The 22,982-nt window shown below is 38.6% G+C and overlaps 1 protein-coding gene across 1 annotated transcript in view; it reads right to left on the bottom strand.

The window, feature by feature from the left end:
- Positions 1-4,996: 4,996 nt before the first annotated feature.
- The window catches only part of Rc3h1 (ring finger and CCCH-type domains 1), a 44,991-nt gene continuing 27,005 nt past the window's right edge, over positions 4,997-22,982 (bottom strand). Inside the window, exons 12-19 of the mRNA XM_006979596.4 lie at positions 21,876-22,040; positions 15,616-15,765; positions 11,192-11,405; positions 10,308-10,398; positions 10,042-10,174; positions 9,042-9,212; positions 8,069-8,184; positions 4,997-6,006 (exon numbers count right to left, since the gene is read on the bottom strand). Coding sequence (XP_006979658.1) covers positions 5,856-6,006; positions 8,069-8,184; positions 9,042-9,212; positions 10,042-10,174; positions 10,308-10,398; positions 11,192-11,405; positions 15,616-15,765; positions 21,876-22,040 — 1,191 coding nt within the window. The 3' untranslated portion in view covers positions 4,997-5,855. The remainder of the gene's footprint in view (positions 6,007-8,068; positions 8,185-9,041; positions 9,213-10,041; positions 10,175-10,307; positions 10,399-11,191; positions 11,406-15,615; positions 15,766-21,875; positions 22,041-22,982) is intronic.

Raw genomic sequence — 22,982 nt, 5'->3', positions numbered from 1 at the left:
TCCCACTACAATGGGGTGTTTGGATATGACTGTGAAATGCCAGCCAACCAACAGATAGGCTATACCAATAAATTATAGAAATGACAATTGTTAAAAGGAAAACAAACAAAAACCCCAGACCATTATCCACCCAGTATTTGTTTGCATCCATTTCTCAACCTTTCACGCCCTCATTGGAGTGGGACCACCTGACAGTTTCCAGTTATAAGATGACTCTGTGTGTGCGCACACACACCCTAACTCGGGAGCCAAAGACTTGTGATCTGTCTACTCAGCATTAAAAGACAAAACACAAAACCAAATAAAGAGTCACCAGAAAGTGAGTCTTCAATACAAAATAAAAAGTCATCTTATCTACTAAATAACATACATCAAGATAACAAACTCCACAGGATTTCATTTTTCTAAATACACATTTTTTTTCTGACGCAGTATTGTCTTTCAGTTTAAGTTTTCCACCTTGGCTTACTTTCTTGTGAAAATGAAAGTTATTTTGCTCAAGGCTAAGTTCAGAGAAATTCAGTGTCTGGAACCAGAGGCTCAAAGAACAATCCCAGTGCTAAGGGAGGTCCCTTTATCACAGTGGGGTTCCCAGAGCGCTTTCCCACTTCATTCAGTGTAGCAGTGAAAACCTGCCCACTGAGAACAGACCTAGTAGAAGGTACTCCTAGGCTGGCAGTTTCCTCTTCTTTATTAATGTAACTACTATTACTAATCAATTAGAATATGTTACTTAGGAAAACACTGTTAGCAATTACACAAATAGAATCTTAAAATTTCAAGTAACAAAAAGGTTTTATTTGAAATTTTACCTTTTGAAAAAACAAACAAACAAAAAAACCCCAAACCAGCTCTCTCTGAAGAGGCTCAGAAAAGCTGAATAAGAACTTAAAATTTACCAAAAACTCCCAGCAAGTCATTTCAGCAGTTAATTTTAAAAAGCTGAGCTGGAGAAATAAATATAAAAGCCTTAGCTGTCCAAGGTAGACATGGACGTGTTTCTGCAAAACAAGCATGCAGATAAAATGGTGACAGTTGTAGACTCCTGCTGTGTTCAACTCCATGGAGGAGACTAAATTGTCTCAGTGAAGTCGGTTAATCTGAGCTCTATTTTCAGGGGATGAGATCCCTTTGCAACACTAGAAATATGTATTAACAATTAAGGTTTTAACACACTTGAACCTTTTATAGGGCAAGAATGTAATAGTGTGTAATACTGCAGTTTATTTGCAAGGTCATTGATTCCTCCTTAAAACTAATTAGGCCATATCTTTTAATAAAATATAAATCATTACAGATGATTTTTTACACCAAGATTTTACATATTGAACTTTACTTGATTTTTAAAAGCCCAAATGGAGAATATGGTGAAATTGAATTCTGTCACCATTTGTGCACATAAATAATAGCACATGAATCTCATTTAGTGAAAGTAAGCTGTCCCTGAACACAGCTGAACAGGTATTAACTACAGTTAATTATGTCTCACAAGCCTCAGGCTCAGGAAAAATCCTTAGGCCCATGACTTGACCATAGTGAAAGTACATTGTCCTGTAGGCACAAGTGAAAGCACAGAAAAACACAGAAGATGCTATTACATCAAGATAATCCCCAAAAGGGAGAGTGAGTTGCTTAAACAAATATTGTCAAGGATGATATTTACTGGTCTAGAGAAACTGATGAATTTTCATTACTTTTACATTTTATAAGGCCAGCTAACCTTACAGTTAACTTTAGACATCTACACAGTACAATCAACTTACAAATACTACCAGATTTCATAATCAAAATGGCTACTATTTCCCCTAAAACCAAAACAGAGTAAAGCACAAGTCTTTGGCGCTCCTTAAAGAAATAGCAGGTTATCATTCTTTACCAGACCTTTGCTTGCCTGCCAGTAGGGCAAATACCACATCTGTGCATCACTGAGTAATAACGCCATTAGAAAAGGCAACTTCACAGAAGTCATTGGCTAAGCGAATTCATTTGAATGCTCTGTTTAGAGGCAGCAAACTGTCACTGTTACAGATTGGGTAAGTCAAGGGGAAACTGCAGAATGGCAAGGGGTCAGGAAGAAAAGAAAAAAGACAATCATGGGAAACTTAGGAACTAAATTTCAAGCTTCCACATCGAAGCTCATGGGAGTCTGATGGGATCATGTATCCAAGTAGCAAGTGAGAATTGCATCAATCTTCTGCTTTTAGGCAAAAGAATAAATACATGGAGGAAAAAACAACAACAGAAGGGAAGGAAGATGAGAGAAGGGACTAACCCACATTAATGCCATATCAAACGAGTTCTTACACATTCTGAGTAGTTGAATATTTGTAACTGATATTAATAATAGTGTCTGTCACTTGAACATTACTATCAAAAACCTATGCTACAAGTTCTGTTTAATTAGAAAAGTAGTAAGGATGGCTCTTTGGTCACATCAGACTCTGTAAGTTATCCGGGTGAGGGGAGCTATTAGACTAATCTTGTGACTATAATTAGGGAAGTGAGTCCAGATATTTCATTCTCAGTTCTTTTATCATTTTCCAGAGACTCACTGAAAACAGAAGGAAGCAAAGTACTTTTCTATATTCACTACAATAACACACTGGCTTTGTTTCTGAACAAGTATAATGCTCCTTAACCCTTCCAGAATTGTCCATGTTCATCTTAGATGGTTCTTGCTTTTAAATACAGTAAAAAGCAAATAGTCATCTTCAGAAGAAACCATTGAAGTAAAAAAAACATACATATTGCTAAGCATGGTAGCACATGCCTGACATCCCAGGGCTCAGGAGACTGAAGGATCTTGAGTTCAGAACCAGCTTGGGCTACATGGTAAAACTCTGTCTCAAAAAGGGGTGCTGCTGCTGTAAAAGTTCTATTTTCTATTTGACGAGTTCATTTTTTAATGTCTCTAAAGACACAAATAAAAATCAACGCTTTCCAGATTCTGACAAAAACAGCAGTTAAGAGTCACGAAGTTATGCTTCAATTTATTGTTGCCTCATAACACAAGATTTGTTAAAGGGAGAAAACATCCCCAAAGTTGTGGGGGTTTTATTGATTCCCTAAATCTGCCAGTGGGCACAAACAACCCCCGCCCCCAACACACAAAACACACCTAAGAACTGTAAGGGAAATGACCAATTACTAAAACAGCAAAATTGTAGGCACAGCATCTTCCGATTTCGAGCCCACCCACTGGTTATAGAGAGCGGGGCTTGGGGAACTTAGGCTACCATTTAAGAGACCAATTTTCTCCCTACATGAAAATAACATCTGAAGAGATACTAGTGCACTGCAGCAGAGTGCATGTGGGGGTTTCACATACACCACAAAGGAAATTTACTTTTATTCTCAACTCCAACAAAACCAATATGAAGATATCCCCCCCTAGTCATTCCAATTTCCAAAACAAACCACTTGCTTCTAAGACTTAGGAATTATCTGACATGTCCAAAAGACCTTATGGTCTGCCCAAATCTTGTCTACTGAAGGCAAGAGGCCAATAATGTGGCATTTTATAGACGTGCAGAAAAATAAAAATCCTGTCAGACATAACATTTTTCCTTCTCTCAATAAATAATGAGTATTTAAAGTATCTAAAGTATAAATGTAAGAGATGTTTTATCTTAAAAAAAAAAAAAGGCCAAAAAAGCAAATGTACAAATGTATATTTAAAATTAAAAGGAAAATGTATGCATCAACTGAAAAATGCCTCACCGTCATTCAGTGCTTCTACCTCCCAATCAGTCATTTTATTGCAACAGCTGCGCTCATGCGAAGAAATCTTTAAAACATACCCAATATATATACAGATATAGCCATGTATATATGTATATATATATAATATATATATAAATTTTTATTTAAATAAAAAAGAAAGCTCGAATCCCAAGCCAATATGTGTATATCAAATCCTTGACCAGCCAGGTCTGTAGGGCATAATCAAATTCAATGTGAAATAGTATATAAACACGGTGCCTTGACTGGGCAAATTAAATAATCGCTACTCAAATGAGTGTTCTGTTTGGATTTCCTACTGGTAGGCAATGGCAGGACTATTTTACCCTTCCCACCCCACCCCCACCCACTTGTTTCCATTAACAACATGACAGACATAGAGCATAGACTGAGGTGGCTCTGACCTCAGCAGGAGTTAATGGGTAAGAATATAAGAAAAATATAAACTTTTGCTTTTACCCAACCAAAGCAATGCAGTAACTTATTACATAACCAGTGCTTTCTTGTTTAGTAGTATTATCTAGAAAGGGAAACTGGATGTCAGGCGATCGGAGGGACAGAGTGACTATGAACTAGTCCCCCAATGAACTCATTTTACAGGGGCTTAGTAAATTAAGCATACAGTGGTAGCATTAGAATATGTGCAGCAGAACTAAGCAAAAAATCCCTCCTTACTCTTTCATAACATTTTCATAAATATTTTTAATGTCAGAAAGCCAAGTCTAAAAGTCCATTTCAAGTTATTTAGTTATGCTAGTAATTCTGAGCAGCACAAGTAATCAACGCATAAACTATCTTCAAGACTCAGTTTTTATCTGCCAAATCTTTTTTGCTTTTGAATGGAAAAACAAAAATTCCATTGAAATAATGTGTCCCCATTTATTGAAGTTCCTATCAAATGTTAAGTTTAATTTTAACATTGTATGTATTTTATGTTTGTGTATGTACATGGACCCATGTGTGCCTGGTGCCCACAAGGTCAGAAGAGAGTGTCAGATCCCTTGGAACCAGAGTCACTGGCAGTTGTGAGCCACCTTGTGGGTGCTGGGAAGAACCTGGGTCCTCTGGGAGAACAGCCAGTGATCCTCTGCTGAGCCATCTCTCCAAGTTTTAGAACTCGGTTCACTGTCCTGACTTTTTGAGCATTCTAGGGTTCCAATAGAAGTTTAATTTGTAAGCACAGCTTCAATTTTCCAATGTGAGTTCAACACAGGAGAACAGGAATTGTCTGTTTTCACAATTGAGTTGAAGCTCCTTTTTTTTTTTTTCTTCTCTTTATTTTGGTTGTCTCCTGCCTCAGCATCTTGAGTCCTGGGATTACAGGAATGAGCCACCATGCTCACTTTAGAGTTCATTCTTAAGGTAATCTACATTCAAATCTAATGAAGCAATGTAAACACCAAATAGGCTTTCAGATTTTATGGAGAGAATGCAAGGAATTCTCAACATGGAACTGTGTAGCTCTAACAATCAACTGCCTGTTGAAATCGCTGCAAAGTGGAAACTAAAACCCTATCTTACTCAAAAAGTCATGAAGCTAGTGATCCAGAAACGGGTGGGTGTGGGTGTGGGGGCACTGAAGAATAGCTCTAAGAAAATTAGTTTGCTGCACAGTTTCTAATAACCCAATCTAATATCACAGAATTCTTGGAAACAGTGCTTTTAGTTTACAGGGTTGTGAGAGTTGGAAAGGACTGGGAGAAAAGAATTATACACTGGGTATGTAATAATACCAAAATACAAGAAAAACCTACTTCATTAAGATCATACAATTAATCAAACAGAGTGTATATATAATATCTTCTTTTTTTTTTAAAGCCCTGGATCCAAGGCGTCCAAAGTTATTAAAATAAAGTTCATTCACAGAACAAAAACAAATTTAATCTGAATTGCTTGCAGATACTGCTAATTTTCTTTTTCTTTAAATTAAAAAAAAATGCATTAATGTGAACTATGTGCAGGGTTTGTTTAGTAGTGGTGTTGTGCACATTGCCTCCGGTGCTCTTCCTGGATTTCACTGACCACTCAGAGAAAAAGTTAGAAGTTGTCCATTCTTCTATCCTATGTCCCATGAGCTGATGAGGAGCAGAAGGTAGAAGCAGGGCACCCATGTTCTAGGGGGCAGAACTGGAAGTAACTCCTGATCTCTGGGAATCATTGTTATGGCCTCCTCCCTCAGGGTCTTCTGATAGGTTCAAAGAGCTGGTCTGGTTTGATAGGAGGCTGAGATTCTCTTGTGTCAAAGCCGATCCATTCGGTACATCACTATTAATTACATGAAAAAAAGTTGGAATTTTTAAAAGGAGAAAAGCAAACACTCTGAATAAAATCGAGTCAACAAGGGCTTATCATTTAGTATTGTACCAAAAATTTGAGTCACGAGTGGTTAACACATGCATTTAGTCCAAGCAGGAGCCAGAATCAGACTGATCTCTACCAACTTTAGGCTAGTTTGGTTCCAGGCCAACCAAGGCCACACAACAACTCCGTCTCAAATAACCCAAACAAACAAACAAACAAAAACTAGAAATAGCTTCCAAATTTTGATTATAATTCCTCTTCCACATTGTAGCATATAGTTGATAAACTAAAGCTGGCAAGCTCCTGTTCATATTCCTATTCAAAACCTATAAATACAGGTTTTGTCAGAACACAACCTGCCTATTTGCTTATGTATCTATTACCACTTACACATTAGAGGACAAACAGGCATGATGATACGAGACTCCCTCTCAACCTTCAACATCAAGACCGACAACCTTAAAATAGTTGCTGCTGGGCATTTAAAAAAAAAGTGCTGACCTCTGATTTACCAAGCTTATTTGTATAGGAATTTATTTATTTAAAAAAAATTTTTTAATTCATTTTACATACCAACCACAGATCCTTCTCTCATCCCTCCTCTGGCTCCCTTTCCTTTCTACCCACTAACAAGGTAAGTTCTCCCATGGGGGGACAGCTAAGCCTGGGACATTCAGTTGAGGCAGGGCCAAGCCAAGCCCATTCCCTATGGAAATTTATTTTTAACCTAGGACAGCATATAAATTTAAAATAGCTGAAACCCAAGAAGAGAGCAAGAGGACAACTAGAAATTCTTTGTGTTTGTTGTTGTTGATTTTGGGACAGGGTCTCTACATAGCCCTGGGTCTCTTGAAACACACTATGTTGAGCAGGCTGGCCTCAAACTCACACAGTGAGTGCCAGAATTAAAGGCATGTGCCACCACATCTGGCAACATTAGGAATTCATGTTATAGGTCATGGGGGGGGGGCGACACAGGACTATGCATTCAAATGCCTCAAAGATGCCAAAGAAAATAAATAAGGATAAAAAGCAAATTAATTAGCATGTTATGAGAGATCAAATTAAAGACATGGCTAGGAATGGCCTAGAGATAGTGGTGCACACCCTTGATCCTGCCTTGTTTCAAAAGACCAACAAAAACCAAATCTACCCACAACACTAAGCAAGGCTAATTCATTGCTAAATGCCATTAAAAGACAGGCAAGATAACGATGGGAGGTAGAATTACAGGTGCTTTGAAAAACCTGTATCCTGTTAAAAAGTCTATCCCCCATGGCTTATTTGTTGTGACATAACTAAGCTGGGGAGGAGGAGACCCTGGAATAGAGCCTAGTGGTAAAATGTGCTGAGAATTTCTGAGGCTCTGAGTTCAACACCCAGCATGAAAACAAGATAAAAACAATACCAAAGTGGGGGATGTGTGGGCTTTTATTTATTACATTTATTACATTTCAATTTTTACAGTGAGCCTATATTTTGTTTTTTTAATTCAAAAGCTATACTTAAACGAGAAGGAAATATAACCAGAAAACATATTTGTTAGGAATTAACAGATAATTCAACCCTGGTTAGTGCTAAGTTTTAATGTGCATGTGTGAGACAGTCTCAAATGACTGTCTTCCTACCTCAGCCTCTCTAGGGCCCACAGTTACATTCCACCCCAGCTCCCAAGGTAAGTTTTATGATTTCTAGATTTAGTAAAAACATGTTCTCTTTTCCTGTTGGGAGGTGGTGGCACACACCTTTAATCCCAGCACTCAGGAGGCAGAGGCAGGAGGATGGATCTCTGTGAGGAGGAGGCCAGCCTGGTCTATAAAGCTAGTTCCAAGACAGCCAGGGCTACCCTGTCTTCAGAGAGAAGACAGAAGAGAAACCCTGTCTTCAAAAACCAATATATTCATATTCTTTACTCACTATACAAAAAAATAGTTTCTAAAAATCGTAACGTACTTTGGGTATGGTCAGATAATATAACTATTCTCTTTCATATATGGTTAATAGGACTATAGAGGGATCCTCTTACCTGAATGTCAATGTAAGGTCTTCAGCTGGGACTTTGTTGTGTGGCTCTGGCTGTCCATTCTCTGCTTGCTTACTTGTGCCCAGTTTGCTTTTCATGTCCAAAGAACACTGGCTCTCCTTGAAAAGAAGAGGAGTGAAGTCAGTAATCTGTGTGTAACAGGATAGTGCAGACACAGACAACACAAAGTGATGACCAAAGAACAAATCATTCTTAAGTGTTATTAACAAAAACAAACAGGCAGATGACAGAGTATACACAAAAGCGTAACAGTACAACCTACCTTGTCACTATCTTAGAAACATGCCATAAACTAATACTGAAAAACACCACAGAGAACAGTGTATAAGCTATAACTCCTTTATAAAACTAGGTCATCAATACCTTAAAGGCCATGAAAACTAGCATTTTAGTGTGTGTGTGTGTGTGTGTCTGTCTGTCTGTCTGTGTGTGTGTGTCTGTGTATACACACACACACATAAATTTTTTTTGGTTTTTCAAGACAGGGTTTCTCTGTGTAGTTTTGGTGCCTGTCCTGGATCTCATTTTGTATACTAGGCTGACTTCGAACTCACAAAGATCCGCCTGGTTCTGCCTCCCGACTGCTGGGATTAAAGGCGTGTGCCACCGTCGCCCAGTGTATAAATATATCTTAATAGTACACAAAAGTGCAAAAGATTTAACATCATCTCATCTGCTTCTCTAATGTGTATGTTAAACAGAAACTTTAAGATTTCCAATTAATTGCCTTGTTTTCCCCAAATGTGACTAGAGAATCAAGTCTATGACAAAGGACAAACCCAAAACAACAGGAACTAAGAGAGGAATGATGCAACCAGTTGACAACTCATCTTTTTGAGAATCACCCTAAGTATTAGTTATTCTTCATGGTATCTGGATGATTCTAAATTCTGGAGTCATACAGAATTCACTTCAGCTGCCCACCCCCCGACCCCAACCCGACAGCAGCACATACCATACTCAGTTCCCGGGTTCTCTTGCCAATTTCCCTCTCCACCTGATGTAGTTCCAAGCTTAGCTGCTCACTTGAGATCATTCCAGGCCATTTTGGAGGCAGTGGAGGGGGCTGTGGCTGGCCTGCCAGGGTGTTCACCTCCCTCTGTAACACCAGTCGGTTATTGATAGCCTAGTGCACAAAGCCAAGCACACACAACACAGAACACTTCATGACATACAGAGAATGCAGCATCCCAAGTATTCACATTAAACTAGCCATATGTTCACAATAAAAATGATCCAACTATAAATACAATCTCTTTTTAGTAGCATTTGAATGAAAATGGCTTTATTTTTAAGAGATGTATTTTATTTATTTATTTTTTTGTTTTGTTTTTTTGAGACAGGGTTTCTCTGTGTAGTTTTTGGTGCCTGTCCTGGTGTGCCACTACTGCCTGGTGATATATTTTATTTTTTAAAAAAAAATCAGTGTGTGTGTACTTAAGTGCAAGTGCCTATGGATGCTCAAAGAGGGTGCTGGATCCCCAGGAACTGGAGTAACAGGCAGTTGTGAAACAGGAACCAAACTTAGATCCTCTGCAAGAACATTAGCCATTGCTGGGTGTGGTAGTGCACCCCTTTCATCCCAGCATTCAGAAGGCAGAGGCAGGTGGATCTCTCTGAGTTCGAGGCCAGCCTGGTCTACATAGTGAGTTCCAGGACCACCAGGGCTGTTACACAGAGAAACCCTGTCTTGAAAAACCAAACAAAAAGCCCAGTGCTCTAGCACCTGTATTCACATGCACGTACCACTCCACCAAACACATATAAATTCAATTTAAACTTTTTGGTAACCCTTCAAAACTGAGGTACCAAACAGTTGCAGTGCTGAACCTCTGTAATCACTCTAAGAACTAAGGACGGCCAACACAGGAAGACCATGAGTTTAAGGCCACTAGGGCTGCACAGTGATCCTTGACATCCAAACTCCCAACACAAAAGTGTCTGTAGGCCTGTACCTCTAGTCCACGGAGCTGGGTCTGCTGGCTGATCTGATGGTTCAGCTGCTGCAACTCTAGCCGCAGCTGTTCTCTTTCAGCAGAGAGAAGGGGTTTTCCATGACTGGCCACTTCTGCCATGGACATTTTCTCCCTTTGGTAAGAAAGAAATCACGAGGCAAAATTTTGAAGTTTTATTCTGTGAAATCATTACCGACTAGAAAAATAAAGTAAGGAAAGCTGTATGCTTTTAAGTATTTATAACAAGTAAAAAGAACAACTTTTACCTCTCGATGAAGTGTCCCTGAGGAGGTATGTTTGGATGAGGTGAGTATGGAGAATCTCCCCAGCCACCATGAGCTCCATATGGACTATAATCTGTAAGGGAACAGTTTATGGTGGTAAGATGTAATTCACAAGTTTGATTCATCTTCTATGGCACTATAATCAAAAAAGCAAAGGCATACTGTATTTATATCTCTCTGTCTAGAAAATTATCTGCCAAAATGATAATCATGTTGTTTCTTCCCCCACTGAACCTAGTTTTCATATATGTTCTTCTCAGTGTGTGCATGTGAGTGTTTGAATGTAGAGGTGATGGTTGATGTCAGGTTACCTTCCTAAAGCACTGGGATTATAGATACATGCCCACACAAGTCTGATTTTATATGGGTACTGGGGATCCAAACTCAGATCCTCCATTCTATCAGTCACCTCCTCACACTCCAAGAATCTGTTATTTTAATAAAGCAAGGAAGTATTTAAAGATAAAAACCACAGGCTTATTTTTTTTTTTTTTTTTTTTTTAGACAGGGCTTCTAGCCCAAAATAGCCTCAAACTCACTATATACCCAAGGATAAACTTGAACATTCTGATACCTTGTCTCCATCTCCCCAGTGCCGGGATTACTGGCATGTGCCATAACACCTGGTTTATGTGATTCTGGTTTCATATATATTAGGCACACACTGTACCAACTGAGCTATAAATACTCCAGCCCCTCAGGCAATCTTAATATATAGGCAGTTAATTTTAGTTTATATTCCCAAAACTTCCCTAGGTGTAATTGCTTTCTTACAAGGAAAAGTTTAAAAACCATTGTCTTGAAGAGTCCTAAAAGCACTGACAGAATTACACCGAGAGTCATGACTTCTAGTCTGGGATTCTTACCTGAAATGCTAATAGGTTTTGTGGGTGCTCCCTGAGGTGCCATGGCCTGCATTGGGCCAGCACCCTGATACAGTGTTTTGGATGTTCGAGAGATGGCACCAAACCGAGATACTGTTGGTCGGTCTCCGAATGGGATGAGGTCATCATCACTAGTTTCCACTGCTCTTCTCTGAAGATCCAATCTCTGGTCTCTCATTCCTTTACTTTCTACATTCTGACAAAAAGCAAAAATAAGATGCTATCTAGCATCATTTCCACTAGCTCTGTAGAGAGGTTAATAGGAGTATGATGCTCTTATTAGTAAGAATAAGTCATTAGTTGTCTTTGGCTGTCATAGAACATTGCTTTTAGATCACAGTAAGAAGAAATACATGTGTAAGTACAGACAGATGATAGAAAATGAGAGATCCATCTATTTCTAAGTACTATGAACAAACATTCATTTGTCAGGCAAGTACTTTACCACTAAGCTATATGCTTAGCCCACACATCAATGCTTGAGAAGCACTGTTACAACTTCTTCTTTCACATATTTGGAAAAACTTTTAATGGCATCTACACGGGTTAGTAATTTTGTTATTGTTTACTGATGTAAGGACATTCATTTTTTTTTTTGCTAATGTTACTGCAGTGTGATAGCCCTCTGGAAAGCACCTTATATTACGATTCTACTTCCGTGCATTCCAGTGAAGGACTCCTGTGGTGCAGAAACATCTATTTTGCTAGTCATAGCCCACAGAAAGGCGTTATGCTTAAATTTAATCTCATCTCATTTGGTGCTGGGGACTGAGCCCAGGGCCTGGCTGTGTTACTCTCCCAGTCCCCTTGAAGTTTCTTTTCTTTTCTTTTCTCTCTCTGGCCTGCCATCAATTGGTTTTATCTTAGCCAGCTAGGTAAATATTATCTATGAAAACCTCTATAAATCAGTAGGGAACCATTTTAGAATTAACAGGGAAAATGATGTTAAGGGTACCTTTCAAGCCAGTAATACCACACTTTTTTTTGGAGACAGGATCTCACTATTGTCACCATGGGTAGAATAGAACTCATGATGGAGACCAAGTTAGCCTTGGACTCAGAGATCCACCCATCTCTGGGATTAAAGGTGTGCAACATCACATCGAGCTTTTTTTTTTTTTTTGTAAATATAGTTCCAGCTGACTCTGACCTTGCCACCCTTCTGCCTCAGTCTCTTAAGTGTTGGAATTATAGGCATGAGTTATCTGTCCAAGAATACCATGTCTAAGCATAACTTTCATGGATGTGCACAGGGAGACTCTAGAAAGTGTCCATTACATTATATATAAGGGGCTGGAGAACTAGCTTAGCAGTTAAGAACACTTGTTCTTGCAGAGGACCCCAGTCTGAATCCCAGCAACCACATGGCAGCTCACATCACCCCTAACTCTAGTTCCAGGGTACCCAATGTCCTTTGACCTCTGAGGACATCAGAACACTTGTGAAACACTGACATACATGTGAGTAAAACACTTATGCATAAAACATATAAATAAATCTAAAGAAGTCTCTTAAAATATGAAAAGCTAAAAATCATCCACAACAGTAAGATTCAGTAGCACAGATCTGTAATTATAGCTATTAGGAAGGCAAGAGTACCACAGTCTGAAATTATGAAATTAGCTTGTGCTATGTACAATGAGTTCCAAGCCAACCTGAAAATTCAGTGAGGTTCTGTCTCAAAAAGAAAAAAAGGAACAGTTGAGCTTAGTGGCACCTGCCTATAGTTCCAGCTACTCACTGACAGACAGAGGGGAATACTTTATGCAAGGTTATCCTGGGCAAAACAGGAAAATCCAGTGAAAGGAAGGAAGGGAGGGAGGGAGGGAGGGAGGGAGGGAGGGAGGGAGGGAAGGAAGAGAGAGAGAGAGAGAGAGAGAGAGGGAGGGAGGGAGGGAGGGAGGGAGGGAGGGAGGGAGGGGGAGAGGGAGAGGGAGAGGGAGAGGGAGAGGGAGAGAGAAGGCTGTGTATGTATGTGTCAAAAAATAAGAATTAAAATCAGGGCAAGAGGCTATTTACTGACAGGGAGGAGTAAAGAAAAACTGAAATTAGGGAGATTAACTACTTTTGCAAAGTTTTATTTCTATTAAGGGACGAAGGGCAATTAATATGTAAAACACTGATACATAAGATACATTAAACCTTCACTTATTAGCTACACAGCTACATTATTTCTCATTAAAAAAAAATCCAAAAAGCTAAATATAATGAATTTCAGGATCTTATAAGCTCACATCAACAATTATAAGTCAAGCAACTATTCTGACTCAATTACAATTTTTTCTTTAACCAAAAATAAAAAGTACTTTTCATGCATAAATTAAGGAATTCCCAACTATGTATATATTCCTAAAAAAGAAAAATTAACATGCTTTTAGAAAGCATTGATTTATTTTATTTATTTATTTATTGTGCAGATGCATATACCCTCATGCCATAGTACATGTGCAGAGTGCATGCCAGAAGACAATTTTCCCAAGTTTGTCCTCTCCTTCCATTGTATGAGTTCTGGGGACAGCACTGAGACATCTCTCCAGCACTCAATGTGATTTTCAGATTTTATTTTACAAACAGGGAGGGATCTATATTGAGGTCAATATTTCTACTACTTTTCCCCAACTGATTGTTGAAGATAGTGTCTCTCACTGACCATGGAGCTTACTGATTGGTTGGACTGGCTAGCAAGCAAACCCCTGGGGTCTTCTCTGCTCCCCAGTGCCAGGATGACAGACACCCACCATCATGCCCAGTTTTGTTTTGTTTTTTTAAATTTATTATGTTTACAGTATTCTGTTTGCATGTATGCCTGCATGCCAGAAGAGGGCACCACATCTTATTACAGATGGTTGTGAGCCACCATGTGGTTGCTGGGAATTGATCTCAGGACCTCTGGAAGAGCAGCCATTGCTCTTAACCTCTGAGCCATCTCTCCAGCCCCTGTCCAGCTTTTGATGTGGATTCTGAGGACCCAAACTCAGGTCCTCATGCTTGTATGGCAAGTACTTTAACCACTGGGCCTTTAAAGTTACATTCTGCTAAAGGTGACCCCTTTACCTAGAAAATCCCTCAGAAAGATTCTTTTTCTGTGAGCAAAGTTTTTATAGAAATGAGAAACTCGGGGCATAACAGTTCATGCTGGTAATCTCAATGACTAAGGAGCATTCAAAGTTTAAGGCCTGCCTGGACTACAGAAGTGAGGACTCAAAACAACTGAATTTTTAAGACTCTAAAACATCAACCCCAACACTCTTACAGTCTGACACTACCACAGGCTATCTCTCAGTGTCATAAAGTTGGGGCACCTTACCACGCTGTCATTCACATTTATGGGGTCCGTGGAAGGAACGCTCCAGACTCTTCAAGTTTACTGGTCATTTTACTCCCACACTCTTCAGACCTGACACTGTCTTTTTGTTTAAAGACATAATGATGGTGACAGGAATACAAGTCATGGTGATGTGTGAGCTCAAGGCTTTTGCAGTATCCCCATATAGCAGGAAAAGTAGGTTTTTAAACCAAGAAAAGAGCTTAACCTTACTTTCTGACCCAAGTTGATTCAAGTTAGTTGTTTAAACTACTGACTTGGAAAACGAGTTTTAATTTATTTGGTGAATAGATCTAAATTTTTGTTTTTGTTTTTTTGAGACAGGGTTTCTCTGTAAACTTTTTGGAGCCTGTCCTGGAACTCATTTTGTAGACCAGGCTGGCCTCGAACTCACAGAGATTCACTTGCCTCTGCCTCCTGAGTGCTGGTATTAAAGGCGTGTGCCACCACCACCCAGCCTAAAATATTTTTAAAAATTATTATTATTTTTATTGATTGATTTGATTGATTGAGATAGGGTCTCTTTATACAGCCCTGGCTGTCCTAAAAATATGTAGACCAGGCTGGCCTTAAACTCACAGAGACCTGCCAGCCTCTGGATGCCTGGTGCTGAGATTAAAGTATCACAATACCATGGCTGGCAAATTATTTTAATATGTGTCTTTGTACATCTGTGTGTGGGTATGTGCACTGAGTGCAGGTGCCCACAAAGCCCAGAGGATATTGGGTCATCTGGAGCTGGAATTACAGGTGGTTGTGGACTGCTCAACTTGGGGGCTGGGAACAAGACTCAGGTCCTCTGCAATAGCAATACAATCTCTTAACCACTGAATCATCTCTCCACCCTGAAACCTAGGATCTTGTTTAAATACCTAAAAATTATTTAACTTATGTTTATTTGGGAACAATTGCTGGGAAATTGCCCCCTAAAATGATATACAATATTCTTCTTTGTCGAATAATAAAATAATTTATACTTAAATGAAACAAAGCAAAACTCAATTATTTGTCCCTAGCCTTCAATAGATGAGAATTTATGCATCTAGATTTGTATTAATTATGGCTTAGCCATTATACATACCATCATTTCCACACTCCCTGCTGCCACATCTTTGGGTTTTGCATCTTTGGTTCCAATGTAGGAGCCGATGGTATCACATGACCAAGGAGAATATTGGCTATAATCATTTGCTTTGTATTTCCCAGCTACCTTGAATTCTTCATCCAAAAACTATAGATGGAAAGGAGGAAAAAAAGAAAATAGGAAATGGGTCTATGAGTTAATAAAACAGGGAAAGCAGGGACCTTCTTAAAACATCAAATTGAAGCAATATAATGACAGTTATTTGATTATTAAGTGTCAGAATAGATTTTTATAGACTGAAAAATATGAAATTATTTTAGCCTTCATAATTGTTATTAGCAGAAAAAAAAAAGAAGTATTTCAATATCCTTCAGTGAATCAAGCTAGGATCTTGAGAGGTTTAGTTAGCATTTTACCCACTATCTTAGATGCAGTCAACATTTAAGTGTATACCATGCTACACATTTGCTAGATTGTCCCCAAGGAGCCTTAGTAACATCTCAGGTAAACAAGAACATTCTAAGCATCTCATATGCTCTATGAGGTGGGTGGTGATGCAACAAAGCTTTGCTGATGTTCTTCAACAGCTGTGTTCCCTGTCTTGAATACATTCTGGCCCTGGGGTTGATTAAGTAAAAGGGTAAGATGCCTCATTTTTACCTTTTTGACTGAAGTGCTATAGTTAACCAATAACAATACCCATTCCAAGGCCAATGCATTTTTTTTTTTTTTTTTTATTAAATTACAACATTTATACTATCCCCCTCCCCCGTCTTTCGAGATAGGGTTTCTCTGTGTAGCTTTGCACCTTTCCTGGATCTCCCTCTGTAGACCAGGCTGGCCTCGAACTCACAGAGATCCGCCTGGCTCTGCCTCCCGAGTGCTGGGATTAAAGGCGTGCACCACCACCGCCTGACATTTATACTTTTGTAATGCTTAACATTTTTAAAGTCCTTTCATATACACTCTCTCATGTAGAACAGATAACTTTTAGAATATATTACCACCTAACAAGTATGCTCTTCCACCTGAATGTTATATATCATGCAGCTACAAAGAAGAATGAGATAAATGCACATTAATATGTACATCCAAGTTAAGCAAAAGAAAAAAAAATCCACACAAACACTAAATGTGTTCAAGCACATAGAAAAGTTGAAATACGTAACAAAACCTTCAGTCATTACAGGAAATGGGAGTTTGAAGAAAGTATTCTTTCTATATCATGCATTCCTGTAATGTATAAATTTAGTACAACTATATGTAGGCTGTTCATAATCAGAATGGAAGTTTAAATATAGAGCAAACCAGGCATGATGATGCACGCCATTAACCTAGCACTCTGGAGAGACAGTGTTAGCATAAATGTCACGAGATTACCTCTATACATTAAAAAAGTTACTATTTGTTGTGCACAGTAACCTTCACTTTACTGACTTTTTTTAAAAAATGGAATCTTGCCATATGTAGCTCAGAGCATCCTTGAACTCATGGTGATCCTCCTGCCCCAACTTCCTGGGTGCGGAGATTATAGGCATGCACCACCACACTTAGTTTTCACTTTCCAACTTTCATTGTTTATTATGCATAGTTTTTCAGTTAGCAATATTGTTTAGACTCATAATTCTACATATAAAGAATGCAAAACATATTATTTTTATTGGTTTGTTTTTCGAGACAGGGTTTCTCTTTGTAACGGCCCTAGCTGTCCCTTTGTACAGCAGGCTGGCCTCGAACTCAGAGATCCAACGGTCTCTGCCTCCTGGGTGCTGGGATTAAAGGCATGAGCTACCATGTCTGGCATAAAACATATTCTTTAAACATACTATTTGACTTGGAAAAAAAACCCGATACTCTAATTAGATACATTATGTATAACATAACATATTCATTATGAATGAAGTATGAGATGAGGTTTCATGTCTCCCAGGTTGCCTTCACACTTGTTATCTAGCCAAGGATGACCTAGAACTTTTGATCCTCTTGCCTCTTTGCCCAGTTTATAAGGTGTTATGGATTGAACCCAGAGATCTGTGCACACAAGGCAAATACTCTACCAATTGAGCTACATTTTCAGCTTAAATTGTCTAATTAAAAGGCATACAATTGATAAATTCCTAGCAAGACTAACCAATGGAAAAAATATTAATATCAGAAACAGGAAAATGAGGACAACACACACTCATGACAACTATCAGCCATGTTTTGCTGGACAGAGTTGGTTTCGCCTGTAATCCCAGCATTCCAGCTGAGGCAGGAGACCATGAGTTTGAGGCCAGCTTATGCTACAAAGTGAATTTAAGGTGAATCCAGGCTACAGTATGAGATTCTGTTTCAAAAAAACCCAAACTCAAACAAATCTATTAACACTATTTTATAGAAACATTAAATGCAATGCTCAAAACTGTAGCACTATGGTAAATAAACCAAGCATCCCCTCCTAAGTTTTACTGTCTATGCTAATTTGCACATCTTTCCTAATTGTTTTTTTTTAATTTATTTATTTATTATGTATACAGTGCTCTGTCTGCATGTGTCCCTTCAGGCCAGAAGAGGGAGCCAGATCTCATTACAGATGGTTGTGAGCCACCATGTGGTTGCTGGAAATTGAACTCAGGACCTCTGGAAGAACAGCCAGTGCTCTTAACCTCTGAGCCATCTCTCCAGCCCCTCCTAATTGTTTTTAACCACACTGTTGGTTTATTGCCAAATTAAAATACATCTTAATTTATGCTTCAATTATTTAAAAATTATGGAAATAGAAACAGAGACTTTTTGCTTTCTCTACACAAAGACTAAAAATGAGTCAGGAATACCTATTACCACTCTTAATTCAACATCATACTGTAGAGCAACAAGATAAGAAAACGTGTAATTCTGAAAAGGAAAAAAAAGGTGATTATATACTAGGACACAACAAATACTAGAATTAAGAAGGAAATTTAGCAAACCTGTTGAATAGAAGAGTCACTAAACAAAAATCTAATTCTTTTAAAAAATGTAATTATATTCACTGTGTAAGATCTGTGTGTACACTTAAAGTCTATTTCTTTTAAATAAAAAACCGAAATTGTGGGTTAGCAAGATGGCTCAGCACATCAAGGCACTTATCAAGAAGCCTGATGACTTGAGTTTGGGCCCCAGGACCCACAGTAGGAAGAAGATCTATTCCTAACAACTGTTCTCAGACCTCTAGACACGACTCCCTAGCCCCCAAATAAGTAAGTATAGTTTAAAAAGAGAATTTTCAAAAAGAATTACATTTAAAGTAGTTTTTAAAAGTCAGTTATATGACCAGGAAGTGGTGGCGCATGTCTTTAATCCCAGCACTTGGGAGGCAGAGGCAGGTGAATCTCTGTGAGTTTGAGGCCAGCCTGGTCTACAAAATGAGTTACAGGACAAGCTCCAAAAACTTTACAGAGAAACCCTGTCTTGAATACACAAAAAAACAACCAAAAAAAAAAAAAAGAAAAAAGAAAAGAAAAAAAGAAGTTAGTTATGCAAAAAAAATTAAGGGTACATCATGCTGACAGAAAGGTGTAGTTTCTTTGAATACTGATTTAGAGCAACACTGTCCAACAGAAATAGAATGTGGTCCATATATGTAATTTTAAAATTTCTAGCAGTCATACTTAGAAAAGTAGAAGAAGCACTAAGGTCTGTAATCCCAACACTTGGTAAGCTGTAGCAGGACTGCTGTGAGTTTGAGGTCAGCCTAAACTGGCCGAACTCCAAAAAAGACCCCAACTTCAAAACAAGCCAGCAAGCAAGCAAACAAGGAAAAAAACCTAGTGAAATTTAATTTAATTAATATATCTAAGATATTAAAAACATGAACTGTGGTGGTATTCTAATTGTACTGAAATGTGATTTTGATTGTATGTTAATAAATAAAGTTGCCCGGGGGTCAGAGCTATTAGAGCCATAGACAGAGTGTGGCGGTGGTGGCACACGCCTTTAACCCCATAGATCTCTGTGTGTTCAGGGATACAGCCAGCATTGGAGACATACTCCTTTAAGACCTGGAGGGCTGTACATACAGACAGTGACGAGGCAGTCATGTGTTTGGGTTTACAACCAATGAGAAGGCAGAATGACTATGAAACGACTTACACACAGGGAAACAGCTCTCTTTCGGGAAGCTGGGACACCGCAGGAGGAAGGGTGAGATTTTAGCTCTGAGCTCTGACCTCTCGGCTTTCTCCTTTACATTGGTTCTGTGTTTCTTATTTAATAAGACGGTTGGATACATCTACATCTGGCGCCCAAAGCCAGCCTGTCTTGGTCTACTCTTGCAAGATTCCTGAAAGTTGCTTGCATCCATCTACCATTTCTCAGGTACCATTATGTTCCTTCTCAGGTCTTTGATGTGGTTGAAAACTAGATAGTTGTAATTTCCTCAGTTATGATAAAAGATAAGTTAAATATAAAACCTTAAACTCACAAATATAAGATAGATAGGACATCTTCTTTAATATTGTAACTGTAATTCTTGCTTGATAATTGTTTTGTTATATGTAATTTTACTATGTTAAAATTAAAACCTTCCTTTTTAAAAAAAGAAGAAAAGGGGAAGTGCTATGGATATCACTCTATATAAATAAAACACTGATGGCCAGTGACCAGGCAGGAAGTATAGGCGGGACAAAGAGAGAGGAGAATTGGGGAAACAGGAAGAAGGAGGAGAGACACTGAAGCCACCACCAGGAGAAGCAGCATGTAAAGATGCCGGTAAGCCACCAGCCACGTGGCAAGGTGTAGATTTATAAAAATGGGTTAATTTAAGATAAAAGAACAGTTAGCAAGAAGCCTGCCACGGCCATACAGTTTATAAATAATATAAGCATCTGAGTGATTATTTTATATGTGGATTGTGGGACTGCGGGGCTTGGTGGAGGCTGGAGAGAAGCCTTCCAGCAACAATGAACAAAGGCCAGGTTTGGTCATGCTGTTAATCCAAGCACTCAGGAGACAGAGGGAGGCGAATCTCTGTAAATTATGGCCAACTATATAAGTTAGTTTCAAGCCAGCCAAGGACTGTAGTGACACCTAATCTCAAAAAGCAAAACAAAACAAAACAAAATTAACATACGATTTTAGTTTGGGGTATTGAATCTTTATATCTAGTGTATATTTTATGTTTATAGAGATTCAGTATATGTTTTATGTTTACAGCATATCATATCTGGATTTGAATCAGCCACATAATTATGTACTCAACAACCACATGTGGCTAGTGACTACCATATTGGCCAGCATCAATCCATCTAGAGTCAATAAATCCTAATAGAAATGGAGGCAGGTATTTTTATGGAAATCAACATGCTGATTCTTTTGTGGGTTTCTGTTTTGCTTTAAAAGTGCTGAGAACTGAACCTCAGGCCACACACATGCTGGTCAAACGACATTAATGTTGAACTAACCCCCTACCTCCTAACATGTTTATTCACTTTGAGTTCAATACTGAAAATCCTATGTCAGTAAGTCAAGACTTAAGTAAAACTCTATCCTTAGAATGAAGGGTCAGCCAAGTGCTCAAGTAAAGCATGTGCTATGCACACTGACAACCCAAGTCTGGATCCTTGGAACCAAAGAACTGACTCCTACAAGCCATCCTCTCATCTTCACACTTTATTTTACCCCCCAAATGAATGAATAAACAGAAATAGGTCAATGAGACAGAGCCTCTTTCTATGTAGACCAGGCTGCCTCAAACATATAACCCTTCTGATTCGGTATCCCGCTGTGCTAAATAGAATGACAGATATGTGCTATCATACCTACTCTAATAAAGTAATCATGCCAAAGCTGACTGCAAGACATTGAAAAAACAATGCTCAAATCATTAAATGGTATAGGGCCAATGAGCTATCCCTATAGAGAAAAAATAGACCCTGATTCTAACTCAATTCTAAATGGGTTATGGATCTAAATGTAAAATGAAACAAAAAATCTCTGGAAGAAAAAAGAAAAATAGCCTCATAATTTTGAAACTTGACAAACATCTCCTCGTGAACAGATAATTTCTATCTTTCTTTTTTTTCCAAGACGGTTTTTCTGTGTAGTCCTGGTCATCCTGGAACTCACTCTGTAGACCAAGTTGGCCTCAAACTCAGAGATTTGTCTGCCTCTGCCTCCTGGTATTAAAGATGTGCATCACCACCAACCACCCTGCTCTCATTTCTTAAACAGGCTACATTACCATTAAAAATGATAATGGCAAAATTAACACACAGGATTAAAAATGACATGCTTACTTCTTCTTGATGGAATGTGGGAGGCAATGTTGGTGAAGGCGCAAAAGGAGGTGGAGAGATAACCTTTCTTTCCTCGAGCTGGGCCATTATTTCCTTCCGTCTGCGATGTAGCTCATCCAGGCTAGGATGAGGTTGGGGAGGAGGAAGCCGACTGTAAGGAGACTCCTGAAAATTGAAAGATTATTTAAAGTTGACAAAGAATTCCAGCACATATTAATTAAGCATACATATTTAAATCAGAAGAATATATAAGCATCTTAACATCCAGAAACATCAACACTAAAGAGAATAAAGAAAAAGAAAAAGAAAAAAGAAAGCCAACCCAAACTCTCAAGATTTTCTAACTTTCCTAGCTGATCTAGACTTAGTACACAAACTACCAATGTTTAGACTGGTGAAGCTTCCATTATGTTTTTGCTTTTTTTTTTTTTAAAAAAAAAAAAATACCACATTTCAGGACCAGGGAGATGGTCTAACAGGTAAAGCACTGGCTGATACTGCCTAACAATCCCAAGTTTGAGCTCTAGAACCTCTGAGGAGAGTCAGATGTGGCGGGGCACACGTGTAATCCCAGTCCGCTATGGTGATATGGGAGGAATAGACGGAAGAATCAGCTGGAAGCTTACAGACAAGCTAACCTGGGGTATGCTGAGCAGCAGCAAGAACAAGAGAGACCGTACTGAACAAGGTGGAAAGGAAGAACTTACTGTCAAGAGTTGTCCTCTGACCCAAGTGTGCAGTGACACACATGCACCTGTGTTCTCACAAATACACCAATTACACACACATGCATACATATACAAAAAATAAGAAAGTTTAAAAAAGTATTTAAGAAATAAATTTTGGGGGAACTGGAGAGATGGCCAGAGGTTAAGAGTACTGGCTGCTCTTAAAGAGGTTTAGAGTTCAATTCCTAGCAACCACATGGTGGCTCACACAACCATCTATATATAATGAGATCTGGTGCCTTCTTCTGGCCTGCAGAACACTGTATACATAATAGATAGATAGATAGATAGATAGATAGATAGATAGATAGATAGATAGATAGATAGATCTTTAAAAAAAGATAAGAAATAGATGTTTTCATATAAAGAGAACCAATTA

Source organism: Peromyscus maniculatus, chromosome 11 (genome assembly GCF_049852395.1).
Source record: "Peromyscus maniculatus bairdii isolate BWxNUB_F1_BW_parent chromosome 11, HU_Pman_BW_mat_3.1, whole genome shotgun sequence".
NCBI classification, from domain to species: domain Eukaryota; kingdom Metazoa; phylum Chordata; class Mammalia; order Rodentia; family Cricetidae; genus Peromyscus; species Peromyscus maniculatus.
This window is presented reverse-complemented; position numbering and strand designations above follow the sequence as displayed.